This window comes from Solea solea, chromosome 9, assembly GCF_958295425.1.
Source record: "Solea solea chromosome 9, fSolSol10.1, whole genome shotgun sequence".
In the NCBI taxonomy this organism is placed as follows: Eukaryota; Metazoa; Chordata; class Actinopteri; order Pleuronectiformes; family Soleidae; genus Solea; species Solea solea.
In genome coordinates this window covers 6,829,974-6,857,892 of record NC_081142.1, presented here as the reverse complement: position 1 = coordinate 6,857,892, position 27,919 = coordinate 6,829,974, and the positions used below count along the sequence as shown (strand labels likewise).

Below are 27,919 nucleotides of genomic sequence, written 5' to 3'. Positions count from 1 at the left end.
GATTTGCCAGTGTTAAAAAAAAATCCATCAAAAATCATTAATCTATGAGTACTTTTATTTTTATAAAACTATAGTTACATGTATTGCAGCTTCTAGTCATAGCCTTTCAATAAAATACTGTAAGTTATATGAAGGAAACTGTACAAATGTGACTCTAGGAGGACGGTTCTGCCTCCTTACCAGCCAGTTAATGTGCCAACAAAACAGTTAAAGTGAATGGAGAAAGGAAAAAAAAAAAGAAAACATTTGCTGATTTAATTATCCCAAAAAATTCCAGATGCTATTTCCTGCAATAGAGGAAGTGATGAGTGGGGGGACTTGGCCTCAGGAAGTGGGCATGTCCCTGTGCCTGGTGGCCAGACCTTTTACTTGCTGTGTAAACATTGTAGCATTCCTCCAGCTCCAAGGAGAGCAGTGCTAACAACGTTATCCTTCATCCTTCACTTTTCTCCACTGACTTGTTATCAACATCTCAACAGAGAGTTCCAGTTCATGTGTTGTCATGGTTCCTATAGTGTGATACCTGTGGAAGCTAAACAGATATTTAACAGTGAGACGACTCGTGAGAAGACTTTACTGTGGAGAGATGTTTGGGGGTCAGACAGGTGGTGTGCTGTAGCGTATCTCTGCATTGTATTTTTCCGGTGTCTTGGGCAGTGGAGGCTTCTTCAGCATCTTGTGCTTCATTATCACCTCCTCATTAGCATAGACTGGGGTGTCAGTGTCGTCAGAGTGGTACCCGGATTGGTATCCGCTCGTCTGATTAGATGATTCGGAAGCCAGAGACTCTTTGCTCTTGCAACGCAGCAGCTGGCTAAAGAGGGAAAACAGGAAGAGGAAATGTATAATAACAAACCTTGGAATTTATTTATACACCTACAAAAACTTTCTTTATTTATAGCTCTCAGAGATTAAAAAAAATAAATCATAATGAGTTATAGTGAGTAAACTGACGCTCACCTGAAGTTGGGCATTGTTTGCAGCTGTTGGTTCAAACCCTTCACTTCCTCTGGTGAGAAGCCCATACCACTGTCTAAGTGACCCTCCTGTGGATGTGCCAACAGATAAAATGACCACTAGTGGTTGAGACTTGACGGGGAAAACACTGAGTCTTTCTTTATGTGTTTGTTTGTAAATGACCTTTAACAGCAAGTGATACTGGGCACTGTGTTAAGTGGACTGTATTCTGTGTTGTTTTGTGTACTTTTCTGTTCTTTTTATATTAACACAGCATGGACATTAAGGTTGTAAATACATTTGGGATATTGTTCATATACTTATACTTTATATACCGTACATCATTTTGGGTGTAAATATATTATAAGTTCAGTTATTTAATAGTGAAGTGATAAAAGGGGTAAGTGTTTTTCTTCTTATCTTTTTTTATTTTAATGTTCAATTCCTCATTCATCCATTCATTCTGTATATTCATTGTGTGGATTTTTTTTTCTTGACTTTTGTCTGCAAACCAAATTCCTTGGATAAGTTTTTACCAACCTATACTTAGAGCTCCTACAACTGTTAGGAAACAGTAAATGGAACCTCTTGGAGCCACTTTCGGAAGATGAATGAATGAATTAATTAATTAATGAAAAAAACATATCCATTAATTATGTCAGTGCTATTACAAAGGGCGACTCACTATACCCCACACATCTTCCAATATCAAGCCAGTCATGCTTCTTTTTCATTATAAGGAGGAACTCATGAAACATAATAATGCAAATTAGGACAAAGGAAGACTGTAATTAATCGCCTCACAGTCCAAGAGTATCTGTTTCATAAATGTACGTGCTGAATCACTGACACTCACCATGACACTGTTGCGTGCCACAGGGATGTCATCAAACGTCTTCAAGCTGAGGGGCTGACTATACCTCTCACTCTGTTGAGTCAGTCTGTGGAGAGAAGATGAGTCAGTGTATGACATTTAAATTCTGAGCACTCTAACATTTTTGAAGTGATAGCAACAGTGTAGCACGACAGGTAACAGTATCATGCTGACCCGAGAGACCGGGGGTTGTCGTAGTGGAGCTGAGCCTCCAGGATTTCCTCGTTCTGAGGTCTGCTGTAAGGATTCCTGAGGTCAGAGGTCACCGCTGATCCCTCTGCCTCTCCTGCTGTCAGGGGGATGTAGTCCTTCCCATCCTGGAGAACCAAAGGTATACTTTAATATTATAATCTCAATTTATCAATGATGAAAGACCACAAGCGACATACCTGTCTGGATACTTTTTTCCCCCTTTTAAAACTTTTTTTTCAATGCTAAAGCTAACTCTTACATGTTCTACATGTACAGGTCACGTTTAATATTCAAATAATTCCTTCCTTTGAGCTGTAATCAGCTTTTTAATGTTGTGACTAGTTTAGATCAGCCTGTTTGTTCTCCTTCAGGTAATGACGTCCTGTCGTTCCCAGAATGACTTGGCAGCGCTCACTGGGTGGGTGTGAACGTGTTGCAATCAGCTGTGTGTTGTAGTAAGTAAGTGGAACACTTACTGCCTTAGAAGGGACTTTGGTGAGGAAACCGTTTATGCCTTTAATCAACTTTTCTGAGTTATCATCACAAACTATTGTTGCTTCAGAAAAGGTCTGAAAGATAAGCAACCTTTTTCCAAAACAGTTGTTCCCACTGTACCCGTCTTTGCTAAATTATAGTTGTTGACTATTTTTGATGACATTGTAATTTGAATGAGCCAGGATCATTCACATTTACTTGATTTTAAACATGTTCGTTATTGACACCACAAATCTTCATCCTCCAATATGTAAAACAGTATCATATCAGTTATTTTGGAGTAAACTTTACATGTAATATATGATTTGGTGTCACTAACTGTACTCACTGTACAAGAGGAAGCTAAGAAATGTTCTGATGTCTAAAAGTTATGATTTTGTATCACTACCTTCAGGAAACGTGAATTATTTTATTATGTTTTTTTTCTAAAATGTTGTAGTGATAGCTATGTGTCTATTATTTTGCCAAATGTATATTTTTGTTTCATTTAAGCCCCTACAGGTTTATAACTTACTCATACTCATTTATTTTACATTCCATTGTAGACAACTGACGCTGCTCCATACAGAAGCTGATGTTAATCTATGTATCTAAGTGTCATTGTTTTCTGCTGATGAATTAGATCTGTCATGAAGATATTTAAAATGTTAAGATAAATAACGGACACATAGGCTTCTTTTTTTTCACCCAACCACATGCACTTACCTGTTGAGCACTGGCCTGCAGCAGATTGCCCAGATGTTCAACCAGCTCTGCAAACGTGGGTCTGTCTGTAGGACGATCCAGCCAACAGTCCAACATGGTCTGGTATCTATGAACACAAACACCAGCCACATTATTGGGTACACCGGTAGATTCTTGTTATTGAAATATCTAATCAATACACCATGTCAGCAACACGTGCTTCAAACCAAGCATCAAAATGGAGAGAAAAGTGATTTAAGCATCTTAGAACATGGCATGGTTGTTGGTGCTTGCTCTGACCAGCCACAATCATCTCTAGAGTTTACATAGAATCGTCTGAAAAAGAGAAAATATGCATTGGGTAGCAGTTCTCTGGCCTTGTTGATGCCAGAGGTCAGAGAGAAGCAGACTACAGCAGCAGTATACTGCCATAGATGCCCTGCATACCAAATAAAGAGGCTGGTGAGTGTACGTTTGACTGAATCATGCCTCACATTTCAGTGGTGGCATATTCTGGGGGTCTCATCCTGGTTCCTTCCTTCAGCCTCCTGCAGAAAGACTCGTCAATGCACACACCAGGATAGGGAGAAGCTCCTGTGGAGAAACATGACATACATGGTATGGCAGGTGCACAGTGGCCATTATGCATGTGGTGTTAAGTTAAAAAAAAAAGCAGATGATGAGTACCCAAAGAAAAGATCTCCCAAAGAAGGACCCCAAAGGACCAGACATCACTCTGTGTGGTGTACACCCGGTCGAATATTGTCTCAGGAGCCATCCACTTCAGAGGGAGACGCGCCTATAGCCAGATGAAGATGTACATTTATGAATCTTGGTTTCAGTTTTGGTTTATCACAACAAACTCTGTATTCAGACTTCTCATTTTGTCATGATTCCTTTGTGTTTCAAAAAGGATCAACCTGCCATGTTCACCTCTTTTTACTTGTCTTGGATTTCCTTATTACTAACTCTCTTAAAATAAACTTTTTTCCCCCTCACAAGCCCTGGTCATGTCATGTGACTGACAATTTTCAGGTAAATCTAGAGAACTTACATCTCCTTTGCGGACATAGTCTGGGTCTTTGTACACATCTCTTGCGAGGCCAAAGTCGCAGATCTTCACCACATTGTTCTCCGAGAGCAAGATGTTTCTGGCTGCTAGATCTCTGTGGATACACTACAGAGGAAAATGGAAAAATTCAGTTTCCTGCGCACAAATGAGTGATTATTTTTTATCAACAACTTCTGAAGCCGGATGTCAAAAATGGTTGTATGTCCACCTTGCGAGAGGACAGAAACTCCATGCCTTTGGCCACTTGGAAGCTGTAGCATATCAGGTCCTCCATATTCAGGTGGTCATCATCTGAGCTCTCTGTGGTCACATCATACATTTTACAGAGGTAAATGTGAGTCAAGTGTACACATATATATAGAGCTGGAAGTGTTTGATTCAGTGATGTTTTAGCACCTTCCTGCGTGTCCATGTTACTACATGAACTGTTGTCTCCAGCTGTGGAACAGACAGCTGTTCCTGTGCAGATGTCCAGCTGGGCGATTTTACCCACACCTAGATCACCTTCAGTCATATCCTCCTTTCCAGACGCCCACTTCTGACTGTCCACCCGCCTCCTCTGTAGCCCACAGGGAAACACAGATATCGTTTATATTAAAAAAAAAACTAAAAAAACACTGTGGTTACAGTATTTAGTGTCACAGTAGTTAAATATGTGAATACATGCAACTACAAGGGCTTAAAAGCTGTTTCATCAGCTGCAGGAGGGTAACATATCATTTACCTTGTATGGGCTGTATTCTCCACGCTTGCTCTTCAGGTAACTGGAGAGGTTTCCATTTTTGCAATATTCTACAATCACCATCAGCGGCCCTGCAGAGAGACAAAAGAAGATGTAAAATGTACAAGTTCAACAATTCATAACTGCACACTGAAAAGTCACAATAGAGGGAAAGTAAACATAAGTCCCACCAAATGAACACAGATAACTTTGTGTTTGAATGTCAAGAGTAATTAGGTCAGGGAGCACTTGCTGACTTGTGCTCATGTAGAAGATAATTAGTCAGGAATGCTTTGTTCTTGGACCACAAAAGGATACAGTCATGTTGCACAGTGAGCTCTGCATGATGACTCACCCCCAGGCTTAGTACAGGCTCCCAGCAGGTTGACGACATTGAGGTGATGTCCAATATGAATGAGAATTTTCAGCTCTGACATCAAAGCGTGATACTCACTGGATGTGGCTCCCTCTGTAACACAGACATAAGTATGAGTAAGGTGTTTTAGGAGGGTTTTTTCTTTTTTAGCACATGTACTGAAGGACAACATGCTCACCCTTTAGCATCTTGACAGCAACAGTGGTGCATGTGGTCGCTTTCTCGATGCCAAAGGCAGCTGCTTCTACCACCTGGCCAAATGCTCCCCTTCCCAGTGGTTCACCTTTTAACGCAAAAAAACAATGTTCATGGAGACACAGACACTCTTGTGAAAGCATGTTTGGTTGGTGTAACGGGGCATTATGTGTGCCAAGCAAACATTGCCTACACCGTCACACCACCACCTGCCTGTACAGTTGATACTTGGCAGGAGGTATGTCGATAATGCCAAACTTTGGCCAGCCTACATCTTTGCAGTCTTCATATTTTCAGTTATGTTGTGTCGCCAATCCTTCCCTCCAAGTAAGGACATAAATGATCAGAGTTCATATGATACCACTGAATCATTGCAAATGAATGAAACTGTCAAACCCGTGACAGTGACATTACAGGTTATATAATAAACGAATGAGGCTCTGCCTTGAAGACATGAAGAAGCATTTGTTCATTATATGGAATTGTATAAATAATCCCGCCCAGGTGCACTGATTGATTTACAACGTGCATTTAGTGAAATGCATAAAAAAGAGGTTTCAATCAAACCATCCGTAATTCTACGACACCGAGTCATTGGTGTGACCTGGTACTGAAATAAAAAAGTGCTACATCTCTGATTGAAGTTTAAAATCCCAGGAGAATCACAGTTGCAGAACTCATCACCCCTAAACCAGCCAATCAAAGTCAGAGTCACTGAGATCACTTTTATGGGGACTTAAATGCCGTGTCAATCAGAGTGGCGTTTCTAAAACTACATTTTTGTTTATTTGTTGATTTAATCAAATGTGTGTCTCACCAAGCTTTAGCCTGTCCCGAGGAAACTCCCACTTGTTGGCGTCATATGTGAGCCTTTCACACTGCTCATCCGTGGGCATGTCCTCTGAGTCCAGGATCATGGACAGGTAGCCAGGCTTCAGATCCACACCATTTGGCTGAAACAGTGATAGTGAGAAATATGTGTGTAATGTGTGAATGAATGAGCTGCTATTTGTCTCATTGTCTTTTTTCCCCTAAACTAAATCTGTACAGGAACTTCCCTGTGACTGAAGGTCTACGTGACTTGTGGTAACACAGAGTAGCCCTATTGTTTCTCAAAGGAGAGAAACCTCTGGGAGCCAGACCAGCCACTTCTAATCAGTTATAACCCCACAATGTGCTTGTATTTGATTTAACTCATTATTGGGTCACTTGTGTGGAAATGAAGGGAAACTTCAAGGAGGGAAAACTGAGTCAAAGGGAAGATGAGTAAGATCTTACTCGCTTTCTTCCACGAATGACAAAAACGATCAGTAACCAGAAAAACATGGCAATGACCACCGAACCAATCGGAACAATCAGCTCCACGTTCGTCTTTTCCTCAGCACCTACAAAAAAATACAACAATATGATAAGGACAAGTATTCACAAACAACCTTATAATTATGATTATTATAATCAGCTGCTCTGACAAAACTGGGACTCTTCAGGTCAAATTGTGTGACATCAAGTCTAATTTCAATGACGTGTCACCGGACAGTAAGTAAACTATTTTATCTTGTTATAACAGGCAATCAGGAGGCGGCAGAAACAACGAAAGCCAAAGAATACTTGGAAAAGGCCAACCGGAGCCATAGTCATGTGTAATTACATGGAGTAATGGCCTGTCTCTGTCTGGAAACAAGGGTATTTGGGCAGAAAGAGAGAGACAGATGAGGGGGGGGGTTGTGCATTGTTTTGGGTTTTTTTGGAAGGACAATCTGAATTAATGGAAGCATAAAAGGGCTCCTCCCATCTCAGGTTTACTTTTCCTTTGTAAAATTACTGAATAAAATATCATTTCATGTCAATGTTCATTTGCAACACTTAGCCTTGCATGTTTGGCACAATGTAATTGTTTTTTATTAATATCAGGCTAAAGCTTCATCTGAGCTAACTAACCTACAACGACTCCCTCACATACAGAGATTTACTTGTTAGTCAGCCAGCCTTGTCAGCACAGCAGGTGCCTGAGCTAAGCGCTGAGGTACTGTAACTGGGTCTGCATTCTGCTGGCTGGGACTCGGTCACGTAGGCCCTGGTTCTAGATGGTGCATTTGTTTGTTTGTTGCTGTGTGTCTGTGTTCGGGACAAAAAAGGGGGGTGGAGGACAAGGGAGCAGTGGCTGGAGCTAGGGCAGGGCTGGACTCTCCCTTTGTATCGCAGCCTCCTCATTGTTTTAGATTTAGAAACTCTCAGGAGGATGTCCCCAAACTGAACCGACTTCCCGTCATGCGGAAGCAAAGCTATTCTTACTCTACATCTTTGATATCAAAAATGTCACATGCGTGATGTCCATCCTTGGAGCCTGATATGAAGTTGTTGTGCTTTTTTTGTCACCCATGAATGGTTTATTTTCTGAATTCTTATCTGGATCATGCCCAGTGGAAAGAGGGCAAATCACACCAAAAATGTGCAGGAAAACTACAAAGATATATATATATATATATATATATATCTGTATGTTGCTCCCAAGAATACAGTGTGCTTTTACATCTTTGAGTCCAGATGCCCCATGTTCACATAAACAACCCTTATTATCAGCATACAGACAATGTTATACTTTCACACATTGCTTTATATTACTTATAATTGGCGTTCACTGACCTTCAGTTGTCAGAAAGGCCTGTGAGGCTTCACAGCCGAGGCTGTTACATGCAGTGCAGATGTACAGGCCACTGTCCTCCTTCTTCACACGCTGAATGGTCAAAATATGGTTTTGTTCACTCAGAATCACACCTGAAAACAGAGCACGGTGTTATAAGAGCAGTGTCAACACATAACGTGAGTTCAGTTTTCTTTGAAAAGCCATGCAAGTCTCACCCGAGCCCTCCACTACACTGTGATTGTTTTTGGTCCACACCAGCGATGGGTTCGGCGTCCCGGCAGCATCACAGTGAAGACTTATTGTTGAACTTATGTTGACTTTGAGATCTGTTAAATTATTACGGATCCTGGCAGCTTCAAGAGCTTCAAGAGGAGTGAACAAGAATAATGTTGAGATTCACACAAAACAAAACATGGGAAAATCAGAATCTGTTAAAATTATGAGACACGGAAATCAATCACTCATAATTACGAAGGAGTATTAGGGCCAGCCAAAAAAAATACTCCTTTGTACATAATACCTGCAGAGTAAAACAATTAATTATCTTTTTATATTACTATAGACATTTATGCCCATGTTATATTTAAATGTAGTGACAAATTAGTAAATGTGAAACATGTCAAATAATCTCACTCTGGAGACACTGAGCTCCAAATATGAACACAGTGCTTTTCTTTTTGGAGTACTCAAACTTCTCTTCTGAAAGAAATGATCTTACCTCTGAGGGAGAGTCGGTGTAGCAGGCAGGTTCTCTCCTTGGTATTGATGTTTTCCACCTGGCAGACATATAAACCCTCATCCTTGTGGGACGCCTTGGGCAATGACAGCTCCAGGGTTATGTTGGTGCTCTGCAGGCTGGACAGCACTGCCTGTGATGGTGGCCTCTGCTGTAACGGTAGTGAGTGACAGGGCTGCACTGCTGCCACCTGCTCTGACTCTGAGATGTTGGTCACACGGAACCAGGTGAGGTTGCCGTATATCAGCTTGTCGGCCTTGCACCTCAGAACTACATGGTCCTCTTGTAAGGGCTGGTTGGAGGGTGACATGCTTACCTCAAGGCCCCCTAAGACACAAGCAAAGTGTGGTCAAGAAAAACAGCTTAACAGTTTAAATTAGCGAAGAAGAAGAAAGAAAAAGCATAGCACTCACGTGTCACATGGAAAAAGATGGTGCGTGAGTCTTCTCCTACTTGGTTAGCAGCCCTGCATCTGTAGAGGGCATGGGCCTCAGCTTTCTGAATCTTTAAAGAGCTCACGATTTTCTATGGAAACACATTTACTTTGTTTATAGCTGTAAAAGACGACACATAAAGTGCAATATCGGAAAGGGTTATTACTGTAGGAATCATTTACCTTTTGAACATTATCAGTGTATGTCATAATTCGCTCTATGCGGTTGTGACTAGTGCTGTTGACGATATCTCTCCAACCTGTGCATGTGTTCAGCTGTAACTCAGTCTTGAGTCTTGGCCTGTTAATAAAAAATAAAATACTGCAAACATGTACAGGAGTTTCTCTTCCATTGATGCACCATGTACTTCACACTGACAAAGGACACATAAGATGAAGAAAAAGAAGGATGTAAGGCTCACTTAGAATGGTAATTATCCAAAAGCTATGCACTACTTGTTTTTCATTTTGTCTTCTCATGACTACACATGCAAACGATTGTCAGTCAATACCACAGGGAAATGTATAGGAAAGGTGAGCATTTTGTCAAAACTGGGTAAGACTGAGGCAGAGCTTCTGCAGGAAGAAGGTCTCTTTTTGACAGAGAACAAGATTAGGACAACAGGAAACATTGCAGGACGGAGATAAAGAGCACACTGATTAGTGAGTGAGTTAATGTGGCTCTCCACACCTTCTCCTTTCTATCAGCACTCATCCCATCATCTGCCGACCTGAAGGGACTGCTGTGTAACAGCTGAGAACTGTCTGCAACCACTCACATACGCTAACAGCTGTTCACATAGACAGAGAAAGCTGCCATTTGAAGCACTGATGCGAGGGACACAGAATATTGCACAAATGTCCGATTGTATGAAATAAGTAAACACACAATTGATGTTCTAAAAATGGACATGGTGGGGAGCAAGAATCACATCCGTTGATCTGCACAGGGTCAGAGTTCAATCTCATTGTTTCCAAATCAACAACCTGTTGACAATGAGTGACTGAGAGGCATGCGAAACACTGCATACACAAAAGGAGGCACCCCAACTCCCCTCTCCTCTCTCTGCAGAAGAGAGGTGACTTACATAAAAACCTCTGGACAATCCTCATAAGGCATCCATTGCCAGTGGATGTGCGCAGGTATTGGAATACCACGAACAGTGCACCTTAAGGTGGGGCTGCTGCCGTGTAGGTACACGTCTGTGTCCACTCCCACCTCCTTCTCAATGATTTGAGGAGGCACTGTAGAAGAAGATATCAGCTGTTATCACCCCTGCTTCATCACAAGATGCTACACAAAAAGATGCTGAAAAGGGAAAACTTGCCATTGACAAGTAGCTGGAATGAGCATCTGTGTTCCTCTTTAGTAATAGTGTTGGTCAGGACTACTGTATAATTTCCTGCATCCATTTCTGTGACACCGCGGATGACGAGAGCATCATTTCTCTGTTTTACTCTGTAATCATCCTTCAGTGGTAGGCCATTTTTTAACCTGGGCACACAAGAAAGAGTCTTTTTTTCCCCAAAGATAACACAACAATGAAAAGTTAGTATTATAATTTCAGTGTTCTACTGCACATACCATTTCAAGCTGGGCACAGGGTAAGCAGAGTACTTGACAGGGGTCAGTGTTGTTTGATCTCCCACGTTTACCACCCTCACCTTCGTCCATGGTTCTTTAATGTCAATGAAAGGCTTTTCTATTAAAACATAAAATGTATGTTAGTGACACAAATCGACAGTATGGTGTTTGTCTTTGACTCTACCAATGACAAGGTAAAATTCATAAACAGTTTTCACACAAATCATAATTAACAAGTGAATGAATACATTCAAAACATGTTGTAAAAAGAGCAATAAAGCTTTAGACATGCCCCTATTAGTTATTTTTCTACTTTTCCCTTACCAACATTAGGTTAACAATTGAATTAGAAATTAAATTGTTTGAATTGTTTCTCTTTCACTGGGTCATTTCAGCTTTAACCAGCTAACAACAACACAATGAGCTGAGTGTTTTAAGCAAAAATGACAGGAAAGGACAGAGAATCAGGACGTGTGCAAAGGAAAGAGATGAAAAAGAAGGCAGTAGTGCAACATTATAGATGACAGCTGCCATGAAACATTAAACAAGATGAAGGAATGCAGTACAAGGAAAATGGGAAATATTGCTTCGACGTGTGACGTGAACAATTTAGATGAAGTCAGTGTCCTGTGTTCTGTCTGCACGTACCAAACACTTTGAGACTGACTGTGGCACTTTTCACCATGTGCCCACTGGATGCAGAGCAGGTGTATTCTCCACTGTGATCGACCGTCACATTCTCCACTTTAAGAGTGTTCAACAGCTTCTGAGAGTTCCACAGCTTTATCTTTTGGGGAGATGTTGAATAGTTCCTTGAGGTCTAACAAAAGAGAGAGAGCAGAACATCAGAAATGTGAGATTTATTCATCTGTTAAAGAGATGACACATCACATTTGAATACTGTGGAAAAATGGATTTTGACATTAGGAACCAAATGTTCTTGATGTCTGGACCTCAAAGAGTAATTTTTTTTTTTATTTGCACTTTGACCCTGCCATGGAGCTAGACTGAAGGATTCCTTAAAAGCAGGAAATGGGAAAAATGTGCAAGGACAATGGGAAGTGAGACACTTCTGGTATCTCTGTCAATCCTCAGGGGTGGGACAAACTGGCCGGTTAAATCCTGCCACATGACTTCATCAATGATTCATGATAATAATGATGACACTAAATATGATAGAAGAAGAGCACAAACTCCTCTGGCACTGACCAGGGCCTGACCAGAGTGTGTCCAGTTAAATTCAACTCCCATATTGAGCTCTGTGTGTGCAGTGCAGTTCAACTCCAGCCGCTCCCCCACAGACAGCTTCACTTGTGTCGGGGTCAGGGTGAGGTCATAGATCTTGTATCCTGCGGAAAAGGGCGGGAAGACACAGCCGTGAGTCGGGGGCCTATTGTACTCCGGAGACGGCAGACTCTCTGTACTCCTGCTCGCCTTGACTCTCTCAGTAGGCTTATGAAGCCTCAAGATTCGCGATTTAGTCAGTGCCAAATGAAGGTTTGGCAACCAGAAATTCACAGGCATCACCTGATAGCACCGATTAGACAATACCAGCAGTCAATCATACTGGGTCCACTCATAATATGAGTAAATAGACAATAAATAAACATTACTGACATTATATTCCATTCAAACATTTTTTGTTTTTTTGCAACTAGTTTAGTAATCCCCTGATACTATAGCTATTCAGTTTATTCTTACTTCCAGGTTGACCTCAGCCAGCAATCGATGTATTCTATTTTGATAGACTCTGGTGCACAGTTTTTGAATTTCTTTGCATATGTACAGTATATGTCCATTTATTTATTTACTCTGCTTCATTCTGTTATTTATTCTTCATTCTGTTGTTTATTACGTGTTGCCCATGAATTTGCTTCGTTTTGATTTGAGAAACCAAAAATGTATATCAATGGAATAGGTAAGAAATAAAGGTTGATTTAAAATGCAAAGTTCTTTCTCTCTAAAACACAGACATACATATGTCGTGGCCTTCATCTTACCGACAACAGCCACGATGTACAGAGAGGACTTGAACGTCTCATTTCCAATCCGAGTCTGGCATAACACAACACCAGCATAGCTGATCAGATAACTGGGAAGAGTGTAGCCCGTCTTGGCATCCCACAGAGAATCCTTCCAATTGGGATGAAGCTCCTTATTTGGATACTTCTGACAGACACACAAATGTACTGATTTTGAACAAAGAATAAGGCAACGCTTCAAATTGTATACATGAGTAGCTTTTGCCACAAGTTATAAAGGAGCTATGTTAACTGACATGAACTAATATGAGCATTTATGGATAAGAGAGGAACTGATATCATATTTGTTATATATTTTAGTGTCAGATTGAAGATATGTTACTTAAACAACCATTAGGGATACACAACAATTATATATCATTTGTGGTTTTTAAGTCTGAAACATAGCTTCAACAGAAAGTCTTTGGGCTTGAACCACACATTGAAGGTCAAGTAAAAGCATTTTATCAGATCCTGTATTTTTAGAAATACAGGATCCAGTAGCTTGATCCACACGAGTAACAAAGAAATCTGTTAAGATTTCAACCATATACACTCAGACTCTTCTGCATCCCCCCCAAATAATGGAAAAGCCAATATCAGATATTTAGTGTTAGTTAAAAGCTGATGCTTTAACCCCTTTAACCCTTTGATGACATGAGATGAGATGAAAAAGAAAGTACTCTCACAGTGTGGAGTGTAACGTTGAGATTCTCCACCGAGCCTCGGCATGGTATCACCACCTGCTCTCCCTCACGGACGAACACAACATTATATTCTTTCTCAGACGGCACAAATGGCACTTTGTAATCTAAAAAACAAAGAGAAGAAGAAGTTAATGATAATTTGTGAACCCCAAATAAATGTAAAGAAAACAATTGAGAATTTTCTAACTGTCTAGCTAAGAATATTGCACTGTGGTGTTCAAAAGTGAAGATGTCCCTTGGATGAGGGTAGGACAAGAAGCTGCTCATATAACCAGATAAGATAAGATAAGATAAGATCTATAAACTGTTTTCTATAAGCACTTGTGCATATTTTACAAGTCATCATTAAGTCTTATTAACGTAAGAAATTATACATTAATTGCCACTTACATAGTCTAACTGTTGTTAATAAACATCTTATGTATCTTATGTTTGTGACAGGTAAACAGTTAACAAGCTTCTAGTACCGAACTTTAAGTGTCTTAAATGCAATCAGAAATGAGTTTTTATATTCTTATTGACACAAATGTGGACTTATTTGTGTATATAAGCATTTTATAATGTCTTAAGAGTTACTTTTTAATTTTGAATTGCAGCAAATTGTGAGGACCTTAAAATAAAGTGTTTTCAAGAGGGTAAACAGAAAAATACAAGTCCTGCAGTAACTGATTCAATGACCTATGACCTGGATGACTGAGAATCTACACTGATATCGTCCACAGTGTTCTGTATAAACACAAATTCATAATCCCTCGTCATCAAAACACACACTACACTACTTTTGTGAGAATCAGTTTTACCGTGGACAAATACGTGAACTGCAACTGAAGTTTTGCCATCTTCAACTTTCAGGTCTCTGTAGGAACACTGGTACTGTCCGGTTTCACTGACAGTTGCATTGGAGATCCTCAGTGTTGTGCAGAAGAGTCCTGATCCACTGCAGTCACTGATGGAGAAGTGGGTGCTTGTAGGAGGCGTTGACCATCTCAGGTACTGACGACCTCTGAGAGTCAAGAACCAAACAAATATTAGCAAATTCTGAATACACACAGAATGGATGGTGGAGAACGACTGGGAGGTCGTTTTACCTGCATGTTAGTTCCACGTTGTCAGATTTGTTCATCCTATGAACGCCATGGATGTTCAGTGTCGGTGGATCAGGCATGAACCGCAGTTCAATGGCTAAATTAATCAATATCACAATTACAACTCAATCACAAACAACAAACACAATCAAGAGTTGACATCAGAGACACAATGTGTTTATTGTAAATGTTAGAATGGAAGTCACTTCAGATGACAATGCGGAATATGTTGTGTAAGTGGCCCTGGAGCAACTAGAGGCCCTTTTTTCCACTGCTGCAGAAAATGGCGGAGCTGTGTAAAAACAGGAAGCAGGGGAAGATGGGCCGGGTCAGGCTCAATAGCCCAGCACAGTGTGGTGTAGGTGGGGTTCCTGTTTCTGAGGATACAGGCTGTCCTCCACCTCCCTGTGAGGCCCTAAGGCATTGTATTGTATTGTGTGTGTGGGGGGGGGGGGACTTGACACAGTAAAGTTACCAAGTTAGAAAACAAATTTGGCTTAATTTAATTTCATGACTGCTTAATTACGATAACAATCCGTGTTTTTTTAACACATACATGATGGGATTATAACAATTTGTAATGCCTTTTCGGATCAAACGTTCCCACCTTTTCTCAACATATCCTATATTAAAACATTACAGTACCTACAAACACATTTCAGATAAAACCTGTTAAAAAAAAGTAGTAACAACAAAGAACAATGTCAAACTTAGAGGAAAAACTTAATATATAAAAACAACTCCATTATGTGATTTAAGTTTGTCAGTAGTTAGAGTAGAAAAACAATCAATAAGACAAGGATTAATATTATAGTCTTACCAGCCGAAAAACTGATCTTCAGAATAATGCCAAGTATTGGAATGACGGAGACTGCCTGAGTCATCATCCAGCAGAAGACATGGACAGAGTCCTCATCAAAATCCAATTCAGGAAAAAAAATTAAAAGAAAAGACAATCTTCAGTAAGAACAGTCCTTCGCGCTCAGGAGAGCACAACCCCACACACTTTAAACCTAATTCTGCCGCCCAGAGAGAGTTTGTCTCATGAAAACAGGAGGCAGCAGCACCAGTGGAGCAGCATTGTATAAAGTGTGACTGAGGATGGTCTGTGTGTGTGTGTGTGTGTGTGTGTGTGTGTGTGTGTGTGTGTGAGTGTGTGTGTGAGTGAGTGTGAGGAGGGAGAGAAGCAGAGGAGGAGCGTCTCTTACTAGATGGAGGGACAAACAACTTGATGGAAACCTTTGTGGGCTAAATTTGCAATCTTCGAAATCCACGGAGATGTAGAAATGTGAACACTGCTGCCACATTAATAGACTCATACATATTGTAATCAGTGCAATAAATGAATCTCAACGTTTTTTTGATTTGATTAGATTTTTTTCATTCTTACTTTCTTTTCAAAAGTCAAATGACTGCCTCACTGATTTGGGGTAAGTTGTGAAAATAATTATATAAGCTATAAATAAGCAATTCAAGTTAAAGCTATGGGTTGAAATTGTTTTCTAAACATGTTTTATACTGTTTGTTAAAATCCCTTTCTTGTCCTGATGAACATCAATGTAGTGGCGACTACACTTAAACTCCAAATGTTTCCCTTTGTTTTACATTTATATGAAGTAGTATTATGAACAACCTGACATTTCTTGAGAAAAATAAGTGTAATTTTAACAACATTATACCTAAGTTTACCACTTACACATGTGCATTACAACTTCCAGATCACAGTGGCTCTAGATATCTAGATATCTGGAACTGAAAACGTTAGTATTTCACATAATGATTAGATTAGATTCTAATCATAATGGTGAATTTTCACAAATTCATCCTGTGGGCCAGATTGGACCCTCTGGTGGGCTGATTCTGGCCCACGGGCCATACGTTTGACAACCCTGGCCTAAAGCATATTAAAAACTGAGATGAACTTCATTCTCATGTGATAATATCACATATGCTTAAATTAGTTTTCTCAAGTTTTTAAACTGGTCAACTGAATTTTCCCCAAGGTTTCAATACGTAAAGTTGTGATTATGTCAAATTCAATAAAGCCTTAATAGTCAGAAAATGAATTTAATAATAACTATCTTATTATGTGACTCTATTTAGCTTTATCTGATGCTTATTTCAAGTAGTACATTTTTTGACAATGCCTTAACATGTAAAAGAAGCAAGGAGCAGCATATGGCTCCTAAAGTTGACGTCATGAGATTTAAGTTGTGCCTCAGAGAAGAAAAAGCAACATCACTATAGATCACATCTGATGATTGTGTGTTTCTCATTTTTACAGCTGCTGTTAATATGATGATGGTAACATTTCTCCTGATGATGATGATGATGATGATGATAAGAGGGTGAGATGTGCATTTTGAAGCTGGCAGAGATTCAGAAGAGTTTAGTGGCTTGATGATGTTGTACATTGCATCCACATGTTTCCTGGCCCTGGTCACTCCCACAGGGATTCCCTGCCCACTAAACCACCCACCATCTTCTCCGTTAACACTCCACGTGAAATGTACCTCTGGAAAGGTGGAAATGGAAAATATTTTTCCATTTTCCTATCCAACATTTTTCCAAACTCGAAATGAGGTGAATATTTCAACCCATTCAAAGACAAAGAAAGGATCAGTTTGAAAAGATGGATGAGGCAAGACAAATAATTGAGCTTATTTGGAATATATTTAACTCTACCATATATATATATATACTGTATATCACAAATAAAAAAAAACAAAAAAAACAAATAAGAGATTATAGCGATAAGCTAAAATATTAACATTTTTGAAAATCACCATAGTTGCGAGTTAAGGCAGCAGTAAGACTGACATGAAGTTTCGCTGATAATTCTATTAAAAACCATTTTATTTGACCAAGAAAAAAGGATATCACACAGGTTTTTAACTGTAGTTTGGGAACGGGGGTTGCAAATTGTAAAGCAAAGCGATCTAGTGCTTTGTATCACGTATGCCCTTTTATTTTGACATTTTGAAATCTGGGGCTGCTGATTTTAAATTCCAATTAAAATCTTATTTTTATGGTCCCGTGTCCACAAAGAACTCTATTGTTTTCAAGGCAATGTGTTTCTGTGGTTTTCAAGGGGCTTGCACAGGGACCAGGTCTTGGCACAGTAAAAAAAAACGAGTGAAGGACACTGAGGACAGTGAAGGGAGGGAAGCAGGAAACAGTCCACACTTCCTCAGACAGGATACTGTGCTCCTCTAAGAGGCATCCTGGAATCTCATGCTCAAAGGCCTTACCAAGTCTGTCACACAAACACACTTCTTTTCCTTGGACACGTAACTGTGTTGTACTGATACAGACAATTTGTCAACATCCGATCAGAAAGATCTGTAAAACGAGAGAATGTGCGGGATGAGGTCAGATTAAGTGTAACTAATGCACAAAAACATATTCTTTTTAACTTTGCCTTTATTTTATCTAATTTATAGCTGAATTAATAATCGAGCCACTACATTTAATTTTAATCCACATGACTGTGAAGTAAAAATCAGCGCTTTATCTTATGTGTCCATTACCCACCCTTTACTATATTTTTGCATTGTAAATATATTATATTTATTATTACTTAATGTCTTTTATATATATTTTTTCCACATTCTCTCATGTTTATAATGTCCATGCAGTGAGACTAATAAATGGTACTTATCACTAACTACCTATTAATTAATGTTTTTTTATTTTATAATCATTAGATTACAATGTTCAAATACTTTTCAGCACTGGAAACTGCTTCTGGTAGAGTATACTGGTTTATTTGATAACATTAGACATTTTTTTTATTTCAGGCCCCCAGGTCCAAAAAAAACTAAAGGGATAACTCTTCTTCTTCTTCTTCTTCTTCTTCTTCTTCTTCTTCTTCTTCTTTTAATAATAAGACCTAAAAACTTTTATTTTTTACAATGTTGTTCTTACTGGGTCTCATTTTATATGATATATGTATTTATGTACTTTGTATTATGAACTTGATCTGTATTTGTATTACTGTATTTTATGAGTAATCTAAGCAATAAGCAGCAGTATGAGGAGGAGAAGGATCCGGAACTATTGTGACTGTTTACCGACGGTCCCCTTTCCGCGTTGCACAAAACAATGGTCGTTGAAGGAACCGGTAGACTTTAAAATGATTTGGAGTCTATTTGGCCTGAGCTTTTTAAATATTTTATGGTCTTTTCTGGCTTGTTGTTTTCTTGTAGCATTGTGTGTCCACAACATCTGGAGCAAATACGAAACATGTCGTCTTTATGTGGTGTTTCAGGATCTTATTCGCTACGGAAAAACGAAAACAAACTTGAAACGAGAGAAATGGCTGCGTGTCTTTGACGTCCCTAAAAGGTAAGTGTTAAAAAGGAAACAAATTATAAATGTGAACCATATCTACATATTCCTAAATGAAGTTCACACTGTGATTCATGTATTGAAAGTCGGAACGTATTGATGCTAATTTAGCTGAACCTAAACAAATCTAACTTGTCCCTCCTTCAGGTGGTTCTGGCACTTCTATGCCATCTCTGTTTGTTGGAATGGTTTCCTTCTGGTCATAAACCTGAACCTCATATTCCAGCACCAGTTACACCTATCCTGGCTCAGTGGAATATCAGACATCCTATCAGTCGTATCAAGCACTGATAATCAGGGTAGGCTGTGATCCTTCTGCTCTTTAAGCTTTTTATTCCTGTTTCTTTCACATGGATGTCTGACGTTGTTGTTGTATGTAGTTCCACAGCTATCTACTCTCATGGTGCAGCTGCTGCTCTGGATCCACTCCCTCAGGAGGCTACTGGAGTGCCTGTGTGTCAGTGTTTTTTCTAATGGATCCATGAATTTGGTGCAGTATGTCTTCGGTTTGGCGTATTACATCATCCTGGGGTTGACTGTGCTCTTCTCAGATCATGGAGTAAAAGGTTAGACTGAGGTGAATCTGCTGCATATCTCACATTCTCTATGATGTTCTTGTAAGTGGTATTGATTGTGCTGTTTTGATCAGGGTCTGGCAGCCTTCTCCCTCAGATGGACTGGTTTCATGTGGCTGGATTTGGACTTTTCGCTGCAGCCTCACTGCTGCAGCATCAATCCACGGTCCTGCTGGCCAAGCTCCGCATGGGGAAGTCAGGTAGGTTTGTGCTGATGAATTCCAATGTTCATTGTGTTTTGGGTCAATTAATACACATTGTGTATACACTCTGTTACCACTGACCACTGCCTTGATTACACACCAGAAAGGCTAAGTGAGTTAGAGTTTGTGGTTTAAGCTTAATGGAGGCTGCCATTTGACCTAGTAAACTTAATCTTTTGAGTTTTTATATCAACTGTAGGCTACATAGGTTGTCCAACACACTTCGAGGGATATGACAGCAGCAACATTACCAATAAATTATGCAAAATTTTACACACTGTACCTTTTAACAAAAGTATGTTTGTCACTGACTTTTATTATCTCTGCTGGTCTAACACTGCACATTTCCCTGCTGTGGGACAAAAAAGTATACCTTTAACTTATCACTAACAGATTGATGTATTTTCTGTTTGCTGTTTTGCAGGAACAGTAGAGACGCTGGCTTACAGTATTCCAAAGGGAGGCTGGTTTGAGTTGGTTTCATGTCCACATTATTTTGCTGAGCTGCTGATCTACATGTCACTGTCTTTGGTTTTGGGAGGCTTGTCGCTAACCTGGTGGCTTGTTGTCCTTTATGTGCTCTTCAACCAGGCACTGGCAGCACAGCTCTGTCATGACTTTTATGTTAGCAAATATGAGTCGTACCCAAAGCACAGAAAAGCTTTCATACCTTTTGTGTTTTAAATGGCTGTCATTGGTGTGTCTATCACTTCACTATCTCTGAAGTGATAGAAGTCATACACATGTTTTATGAGTTAAATTTACTGACAACTTCCTAATATAATTTCTAAGACCAACTTTCAGTCACATCATTCCAATCCAAAAATCACAGAATTTGACAGACAGTGTACATTTTTGGTAACAGACAGAAACCCCAACTCTCAGAACTGCTGCTGCAAATGTATTAAAAAAATCAATTAAAAAAGCATAGTCTGGAAGGAAACAGTGACTGCTATACTGACATAGCAGTATAAAGGGAATTGGATCTTCTTGTATTATTCAGTAATAAAATTAATCACTGGCCTTCATGTCAGTGTGTGATGATATTGTCATTACTATGTAATAAGAAGTCATTATCGCCACTATGTTATTCATGTTTACAGTACCACAATTGTATATTATATTTAGATTAGTCTAATAGCTCTATTATAGGCAGAGCATATTAATACAACTGTGATTACTGTATATTATATTATTATTGGACTGTACTGCCATACTATGTATTGTACACAATAAATTATTATGTATACATATTGTTTTCATATTTTTATTATCTTTCCCTTTTATGTTGTCTACCTATTTGTATTCAGCACTGGGCTCCCGTAACTCCCACTTGCCCCTTGGACGTAGGGATGAGGATCTTAGTGGAAGGGGTCAGTGTGTAGTCCCGGAGAAAACCTTTGCGTGGCAGCAATATGCTGTCAGGTGCCTAACCCGCCGGAAAACCAAAAAGAAAAAGTATAATTTCCTCCTCCTTGGATTATGGTCGTGACGTGTATCAGAGCGGTGTTCTCAGGCTGCGAGTATGAAGTTAGCTGGTTTGGTTACCGGTGAAATTAATTGAGTCGCGGAAGAGAGAGATTAACCAACGAAGTGTCTTTGTTCTGCGATTCGGTAGCAATAATGCCTGTGATGGCCGGCGGAGTACAAGGACGGACTGACAGAAATGTTACATTATTCGTCTTAGTTCCGCTTGCCGCCGTGTTGTTGTTGTCGGTCGGAGTTGCTGCTGTTCCAGAGGAGCACAATCCTGTCCAAGAGCAGTTACCACAGGAGGTGAAAAGCTTTAACTTAATCATTAATATCGCTTGAAATAGTCACCATCCATCGCCCTCCCACCACCGCCGCCTGTGTTCCTAAAACCTCCGAGTTAGCCTGCATGCTAACATGAAACACTGAGTTCCGGTGTGTTGCTCGAGTGGTCAATGTTAGTGTTTCACGGCCGAATACAACCACAACAAAACAATTATTAACTGAGAAGTGAATATAAGATGCTATACTTTAAAAGGGGTTAAGGGTGAGAGTGTCACGGTTAATATGCATTCACTAGCTTTGTTTACGTTCATTGGCCCGGTGGTGCCTGGGGCAGAGTAGACCGATATGTTTGAACGTTATTACAAACTGTATGTAACTGTGTGTGTGTGTGTGTGTTGTCCTTCTTTGCAGAAAGCCAGTACTCCTCATCCAGTGGGCCCAGTATTGTCTGAAAATGACTCCACTAAAGGAAACCTGGGTTTCATTCATGCATTTGCGGCCTCTATCTCAGTCATCATTGTCTCAGAACTTGGAGACAAGACATTTTTCATTGCAGCCATCATGGCCATGCGCTACAACCGTCTCACCGTGCTGGTCGGTGCGATGCTGGCTCTGGGACTCATGACTTGTCTTTCTGGTGAGTAGAAGTGAATGTTTGGTTCTTCCTTTAAATGTTACTTTATTCTTAAGTAATAATGAAGTAATCACACACACACCCTGCCCATCCTCATTCTGCAGTGCTGTTTGGTTATGCCACCACCATTATCCCAAGAATCTACACATACTATGTCTCCACGGCTCTTTTTGCCATCTTTGGTGTTCGTATGCTGAGAGAGGGTCTGAGGATGAGTCCAGATGAAGGCCAGGAGGAACTGGAGGAGGTGCAGGCAGAGATCAAGAAGAAAGATGAGGAGGTGAGTCATTACATTACATTACATGTCATTTGGCAGATGCTTTTATCCAAAGCGACTTACAATAAGTGCATTTAAACATTTGGGTACAAACGAGCTAGAAGTAAGTAAAGTCAGTATTGTTCTGTGTTGTTAATGTCTCACCCTGAATTCAGAAATTGCCCAATTAACTCCATGGACTTAAAGGATTGTGGAAATATTATAACATTCAATTCATATTGTTTTTCCAGTTATTTGGCTCCACTCAAATTTCTTTTCTCGATTTCTAGAGTTCCTGTAGCCTCAATTTGTGCAAAATATGTTTCATTGGAACAAGATAACATCATCAATTATGCAACACATCAAACCATTACAAGCTGTAACTTTCCTCAAACAATTGAAAATGGACACAGCAGGCAGTTCAAGACTGTGCAGTAATCTAAACTGACAGCCAATGAAAATTATGCCCAGCCCCACCCCCAAATTCCATAACAGCAAAACTCTATTTATGTTTTATACATCTGCAAGACACAATAAATATTTATCGTACACTTTGCCATAAAGGTTTCAAGGAAATGAAAACAATTATTGGGAAATTATATTGACAAATTATATGAAATTACACTACTTGGTGGGTCAATGTTTAATTTAAAGATGGTAAAAACTAGTGGAGATAGCTTAAATATTCTTAATTGAGCAAACATATTTATACTTAAAACATTATGTACATATATTTACATATTTACATGAACACAGGTCGCAAATTATTATTTATATATTTATTATAGATTATTATCTATAGAAATAAAGGAAATTGTGTGGCTATGAATACACATACATTTAGATAATCAAATTTAGGAGTCAAATTAATTCACATCCAGAAAAGTATTTTAAGCACCTGTATGATTTTTCAAGGACTGGTGAGTTTGAAATAATTGTGATAAACATGATTGTGATGAAATGGCACTGAGTAAAGTTGCTACTGTTAAGCGCATACTTTGTTCTGTGTGGCTGTGACTAGGGCTGTCATGGTAACCGCAGAGACCAGTGCAGAAGATGTTCAGACAGTAACAATGGCAACTGCACAGGTGGCTAAACAGGTGCTGTGGCCCACTGAGAGCAGCAGTGAGTGACGAGCTCATATGCTGCGACAACGATTTGTTTAATTTCCTGTTCCACTGATGTTCCACTGTGTCCTGCCATGGCTCTCTGCAGCTCGACAGATGCCATTTTTAACTACTGTGGCTATCAAGCCATGGGACATGCACTAATTCCTAACAGACTCATCCTTTGTGAGCAACACTCTCGCTAACTCTCTGTCACATGTATATTCACATACGGTGGTGTGTTGTTTGAAATTAACAGTCGTAGTAACATCGCCACGCTCGGTAACCACAGTGGACTCAGTCATTGGGTGATTAGAACACTTACCTAAGTGCTGTTTTCTTTGTCGTTATCTGATCAGCTGCAGCGGTCCAAGCTGGCCAATGGGACTCCAGATTTGGAGGCTGGATCAGGGACAACTATGCCTCAGGGAAAATGGCACAGCTTCATCTCACCCATCTTCATCCAAGCCTTTACCCTCACCTTCCTTGCAGAGTGGGGGGACCGCTCTCAGCTGACCACTATTATTTTAGCTGCACGGGAGGTTTGTTAAATCTATTCTTTGATTCTGTGCCTGTTTGCCGTAAAATATAATATGCAATGATAGCATGTTATGTGTGTGCATGTTCTTCTACACTGGCCCTAGTGGGAAACAAATGCTCTGTTAGCCACACCACAAATCACACTTCTTTATGTGACGTGCTGGCCAGTGTAAAAAGGACACTGATAAATGCATCTCTGCAGTTGTTTGCTTAGTTTCTTAAAGCACTAACCTAACCCTTAATGAGAAACAGAACTATTAAAAAGTAAGAGCAGAAGTACACAACTGATAGTCGGCTCATGTCTGATGGGAACCAGTCAGGAAGTGAAGGCAGGTAACTGCATCATTGAATGTCATTTAAAGATCCCAGGGATGCGAAACACTGGGTTAATGTGGAATGCAGACATAATACACTTTGAAATCTTTACGTTTTTATTCCCAGGATCCATTTGGAGTTGCAGTGGGAGGCACACTTGGACACTGTTTGTGTACAGGACTGGCTGTGGTGGGCGGGAGAATGATTGCACAAAAAATATCTGTCAGAACAGGTAAGTTCCCTAATATGCATATGTTGTAATATTGAATAAATGTGTTTTGTTGTGTTGTTGACTTTTATCGTTCTCTTATTATAACCAGTCTATTCATATGCCCACTGAGTCTTATTCTGGGAATGGAAAGATGTGTTATTTGATTTGTCCATTTGTAGAGAACAACAACATGTCAGTTTACAATGCTTACAGGATGCATGGACATATTAAATTACTGCCTGGCCCTTATTTGTAAGAAAAAATATGGTGAGAATATATGTTAGATGCTCCCAACACATTTCTGGGACGACTGACCACTTAAAGTGAATTACTGGATAGTGTTGTCATAGTAATACGGTGATCAAAACAGCCCAAATAATGAACTATAATTCCTTCATTCTTGATGCCAACAGGGGAATAAGTTAGTGCATAATTAGGATAACTTGTGTTTTTACTGCCTGGAACACATTCCTTACAAGACAGAACACGTAGTTCTTGTTTATAGAGAAACAACCAGTATTTTTCACAAGATGTTAACAGTAACAATGTCGGTAAACAAAAATTAAATGATTGTGTAAGTTCAACTTAAATTTAATAACACATTAGTCTGACTAAAACTACTAAATCCAATTCTAAGTCGGACTAACAACCCAGATAAAGCCGTTAAATACTATTGCATGTACATGTTTGGCTGGAAGCTCAGTTGTGAATACTGACTAATAAATGACCAAAGGACACCTCTTCAAGTTAGTTAATTATTAAAGTGTTCATGGACATGTACATTGGTGGTTTGCTTTATTAGAAGATACTCATTATTTAATTTGTTTTCTTTTGTTTCCATAGTTACAATCATTGGAGGGATTGTTTTTCTGGCGTTTGCCCTCTCTGCCCTGTTCATCAAGCCAGAGGCTGGATTTTAACATGATGAAAGACTTTCAGGTTTACTCTGTATATATGCGTCACGTTTGGTTCCATTGCTGTAGAGTGACTTAAGTTTTGTTTTGTGTACATGTTCAACAGAATGTGTGAAAAGTTCAACAGAAAGCCAAAGTCCCGCCCACCTTCCTTAGAAATCCTCTGTTCCACTTCATCTTGTAACTCAGGGGGTTTCTCATGGAGGTAGGAAAAAAAAAAATCTCAACCTGAAGCGCACACTAAAACCTCATGGGAAGTGTAGTTGTTAAATAGTGTTTTATTTTTATGATGTACAGAGATTAGACACACATTTGGTTTAGAACCGGAAAAGTCTAACAAACTACAAGTCTTGGTACTGAACAGGTGAGAAGGCAGTACTGTGGCTTTCTGTTAGAGAGCTGGATTAACATCATATAGCTTGTGAGATATAAGAGTTCTGATGAATGTCCTCCAACCCAGCAGTCATTTTCTAACAGTTTGACACTGTCTTTTTCTTTATAAATGTTTGATTCTCGTTTGTTGAACAAGTGCTGTCAGGCCTCATCTATATTTACTCTCTGAGCGTCTCTTTTTATTGTAATCAGTTTAAAAGAAAAGGAAGAATACGTTAACTGCTTTTAAGTTCATAAATACATCCGTCCATTAGATTGTCAAATGAGTTCACACAATGCTGATTCTCCATATAGCGATGTTTAGTTTTCATGTCACCCAAACATTGCAGCGCTGCACACAGGACGTGATTTGTTTTATGTCGAGACGCATGGAGGCAACATCTATATTATGCTATTAAAGCGAGACGGATGCAATCAGGTTGGAGTGTGACTCAGAACACAAGGAAGCACAGAGGAATACATTTCAGAAGTTAATTTTAATTTAGTTTTACCACTACACTGCTACTGTATACACACAAACACTCCCTCAGTCAGGTCTGATAGCGTTGCTTGACAGAGCCCGTTTTTAGTTGAGGGATGCAGCATAAAAATGATATAACATCTCTGCTCTTTCAGTTCAAACTAATAAAATCACCAAAAGTATTTACTCCTGAGTAAATACCATGCTGAGTGTAGGCCAGTGTTCAGTGTCACAGGTTAATACTTCTACTCTGTGATCAGAGCCATTTTCACTGAGAACCTCCGTGCCTCAGACGTTACTGCCCCAAATCACTATGTCAGTATAACAAAGGAAACATGTCTCCATTAGTGACACAATCCATGCTGCCATTTGTCCAACTTCATATTGACAGAATAATGTGTCCCTTTTCTCCAGAAGAACCCATTTTGTAGCTCTTAGCAACACCTCAACTGGCATTACAATAAAACCTGTTTTTCCTTTTTATTTAAAACAGTGTGTATTTATTTAGATTAGTTTTTCTTTTTAGAATATGTACTGTAGACTTAAAAACCGGATGAGAAAGGGGTTAAGAGAAGCAAGGAATGGAAATATTTTTTTAATTGTACAGGCTAAAGCTGCTCTGTCAATGTTTGACAAGCCGTGACAAACATTGTCAGCTACATCTGAACATCTGTGATACAGGTTGTTTGAAATGTCTCTAAATCTGCAAAACACTCAATAAAAATGTTTCTTGTGTTTGTCTAATCTGTCATCTAATCATTTGTACTGTGTTTGAGATGGATAACAGTAGACAATGTATAGAAAATGTATAGTTTTGATTTCTGAATGGTGTAGCTCAAGAAATGCATGCAAGGAGCAAACTTTACTGGCACAATATCTATAATAATTTCTAAGTACAACTGAAAAAATTGATTACTAATGAATCCTTTATCTATTTTGATAATCGATTAATTGGTTTGAAGCTTTTTTTTCTTGATTAAAACACAATTCCTGATTGTATCAGATTCTTAAATGTGAATTTTTTTAATGTTTTCTGACATTTTAGGGACCAAACGATTACTCAATTAATCGTGATAATAATCGACAGATGAATCGATTATGAAAATAATTGTTAGTTGCAGCTCTAATTCTGGAATTAAAACTGGAAATGTATAGAGGATTAAAAAAAAATGGACAACCTCAAACTGACCAGCAGGTGGCAGCAGTGGATATTCAAATTTTGGGTAAATACCACAATCTAGAAAATGAAGCCAGAAGATTTGATTTTTAGTAATTAATGCATTACTAATCAGTAATTATTCCTTCCTTTATGAAGACATGGACAAATGTGTTACCACATATTCAATAATTGTAAACTAAACGGTCAATGTGACAATCATTTCTCCATGGTCAAACATTGAATTTAATGACTTTTAATGCCCTGCTTACAA

At 39.3% G+C, this 27,919-nt stretch overlaps 3 protein-coding genes across 4 annotated transcripts; 2 read left to right on the top strand and 1 right to left on the bottom strand.

The window, feature by feature from the left end:
• Positions 1-37: 37 nt before the first annotated feature.
• Positions 38-15,902, bottom strand: kdr (kinase insert domain receptor (a type III receptor tyrosine kinase)). Of its 2 annotated transcripts, none has more exons than XM_058639167.1 (30): positions 15,598-15,902; positions 14,781-14,874; positions 14,493-14,695; positions 13,675-13,796; positions 12,965-13,133; positions 12,174-12,313; positions 11,613-11,784; positions 10,965-11,082; positions 10,708-10,874; positions 10,468-10,624; positions 9,563-9,680; positions 9,360-9,471; positions 8,929-9,273; positions 8,426-8,572; positions 8,210-8,341; positions 6,845-6,951; positions 6,384-6,519; positions 5,550-5,654; positions 5,351-5,464; positions 4,999-5,087; positions 4,671-4,833; positions 4,483-4,574; positions 4,257-4,379; positions 3,890-4,001; positions 3,697-3,796; positions 3,224-3,329; positions 2,006-2,148; positions 1,814-1,898; positions 961-1,046; positions 38-814 (listed from the first exon to the last, which is right to left on the bottom strand). In XM_058639167.1, the coding sequence occupies exons 1-30, from the start codon at positions 15,662-15,664 to the stop codon at positions 598-600; spliced, it is 4,041 nt and encodes a 1,346-aa protein (XP_058495150.1). In that variant the 5' UTR covers positions 15,665-15,902; the 3' UTR covers positions 38-597. The 2 variants fall into 2 exon arrangements, with proteins under 2 accessions (XP_058495150.1, XP_058495151.1); XM_058639168.1 differs by having other exon boundaries at positions 12,965-13,130.
• Positions 15,903-18,864: 2,962 nt separating this feature from the next.
• srd5a3 (steroid 5 alpha-reductase 3) lies at positions 18,865-21,149 on the top strand. Its single transcript, XM_058638774.1, has 5 exons — positions 18,865-19,124; positions 19,275-19,426; positions 19,508-19,693; positions 19,777-19,902; positions 20,330-21,149. The coding sequence occupies exons 1-5, from the start codon at positions 18,913-18,915 to the stop codon at positions 20,587-20,589; spliced, it is 936 nt and encodes a 311-aa protein (XP_058494757.1). The 5' UTR covers positions 18,865-18,912; the 3' UTR covers positions 20,590-21,149.
• Positions 21,150-21,352: 203 nt separating this feature from the next.
• tmem165 (transmembrane protein 165) lies at positions 21,353-27,233 on the top strand. The gene is made up of 6 exons (XM_058639261.1): positions 21,353-21,681; positions 22,072-22,297; positions 22,399-22,574; positions 24,016-24,198; positions 24,638-24,743; positions 25,566-27,233. Exons 1-6 carry the CDS (start codon positions 21,529-21,531, stop codon positions 25,640-25,642), a joined length of 921 nt encoding a protein of 306 aa, XP_058495244.1. The 5' UTR covers positions 21,353-21,528; the 3' UTR covers positions 25,643-27,233.
• The last annotated feature ends 686 nt before the right edge of the window (positions 27,234-27,919 follow it).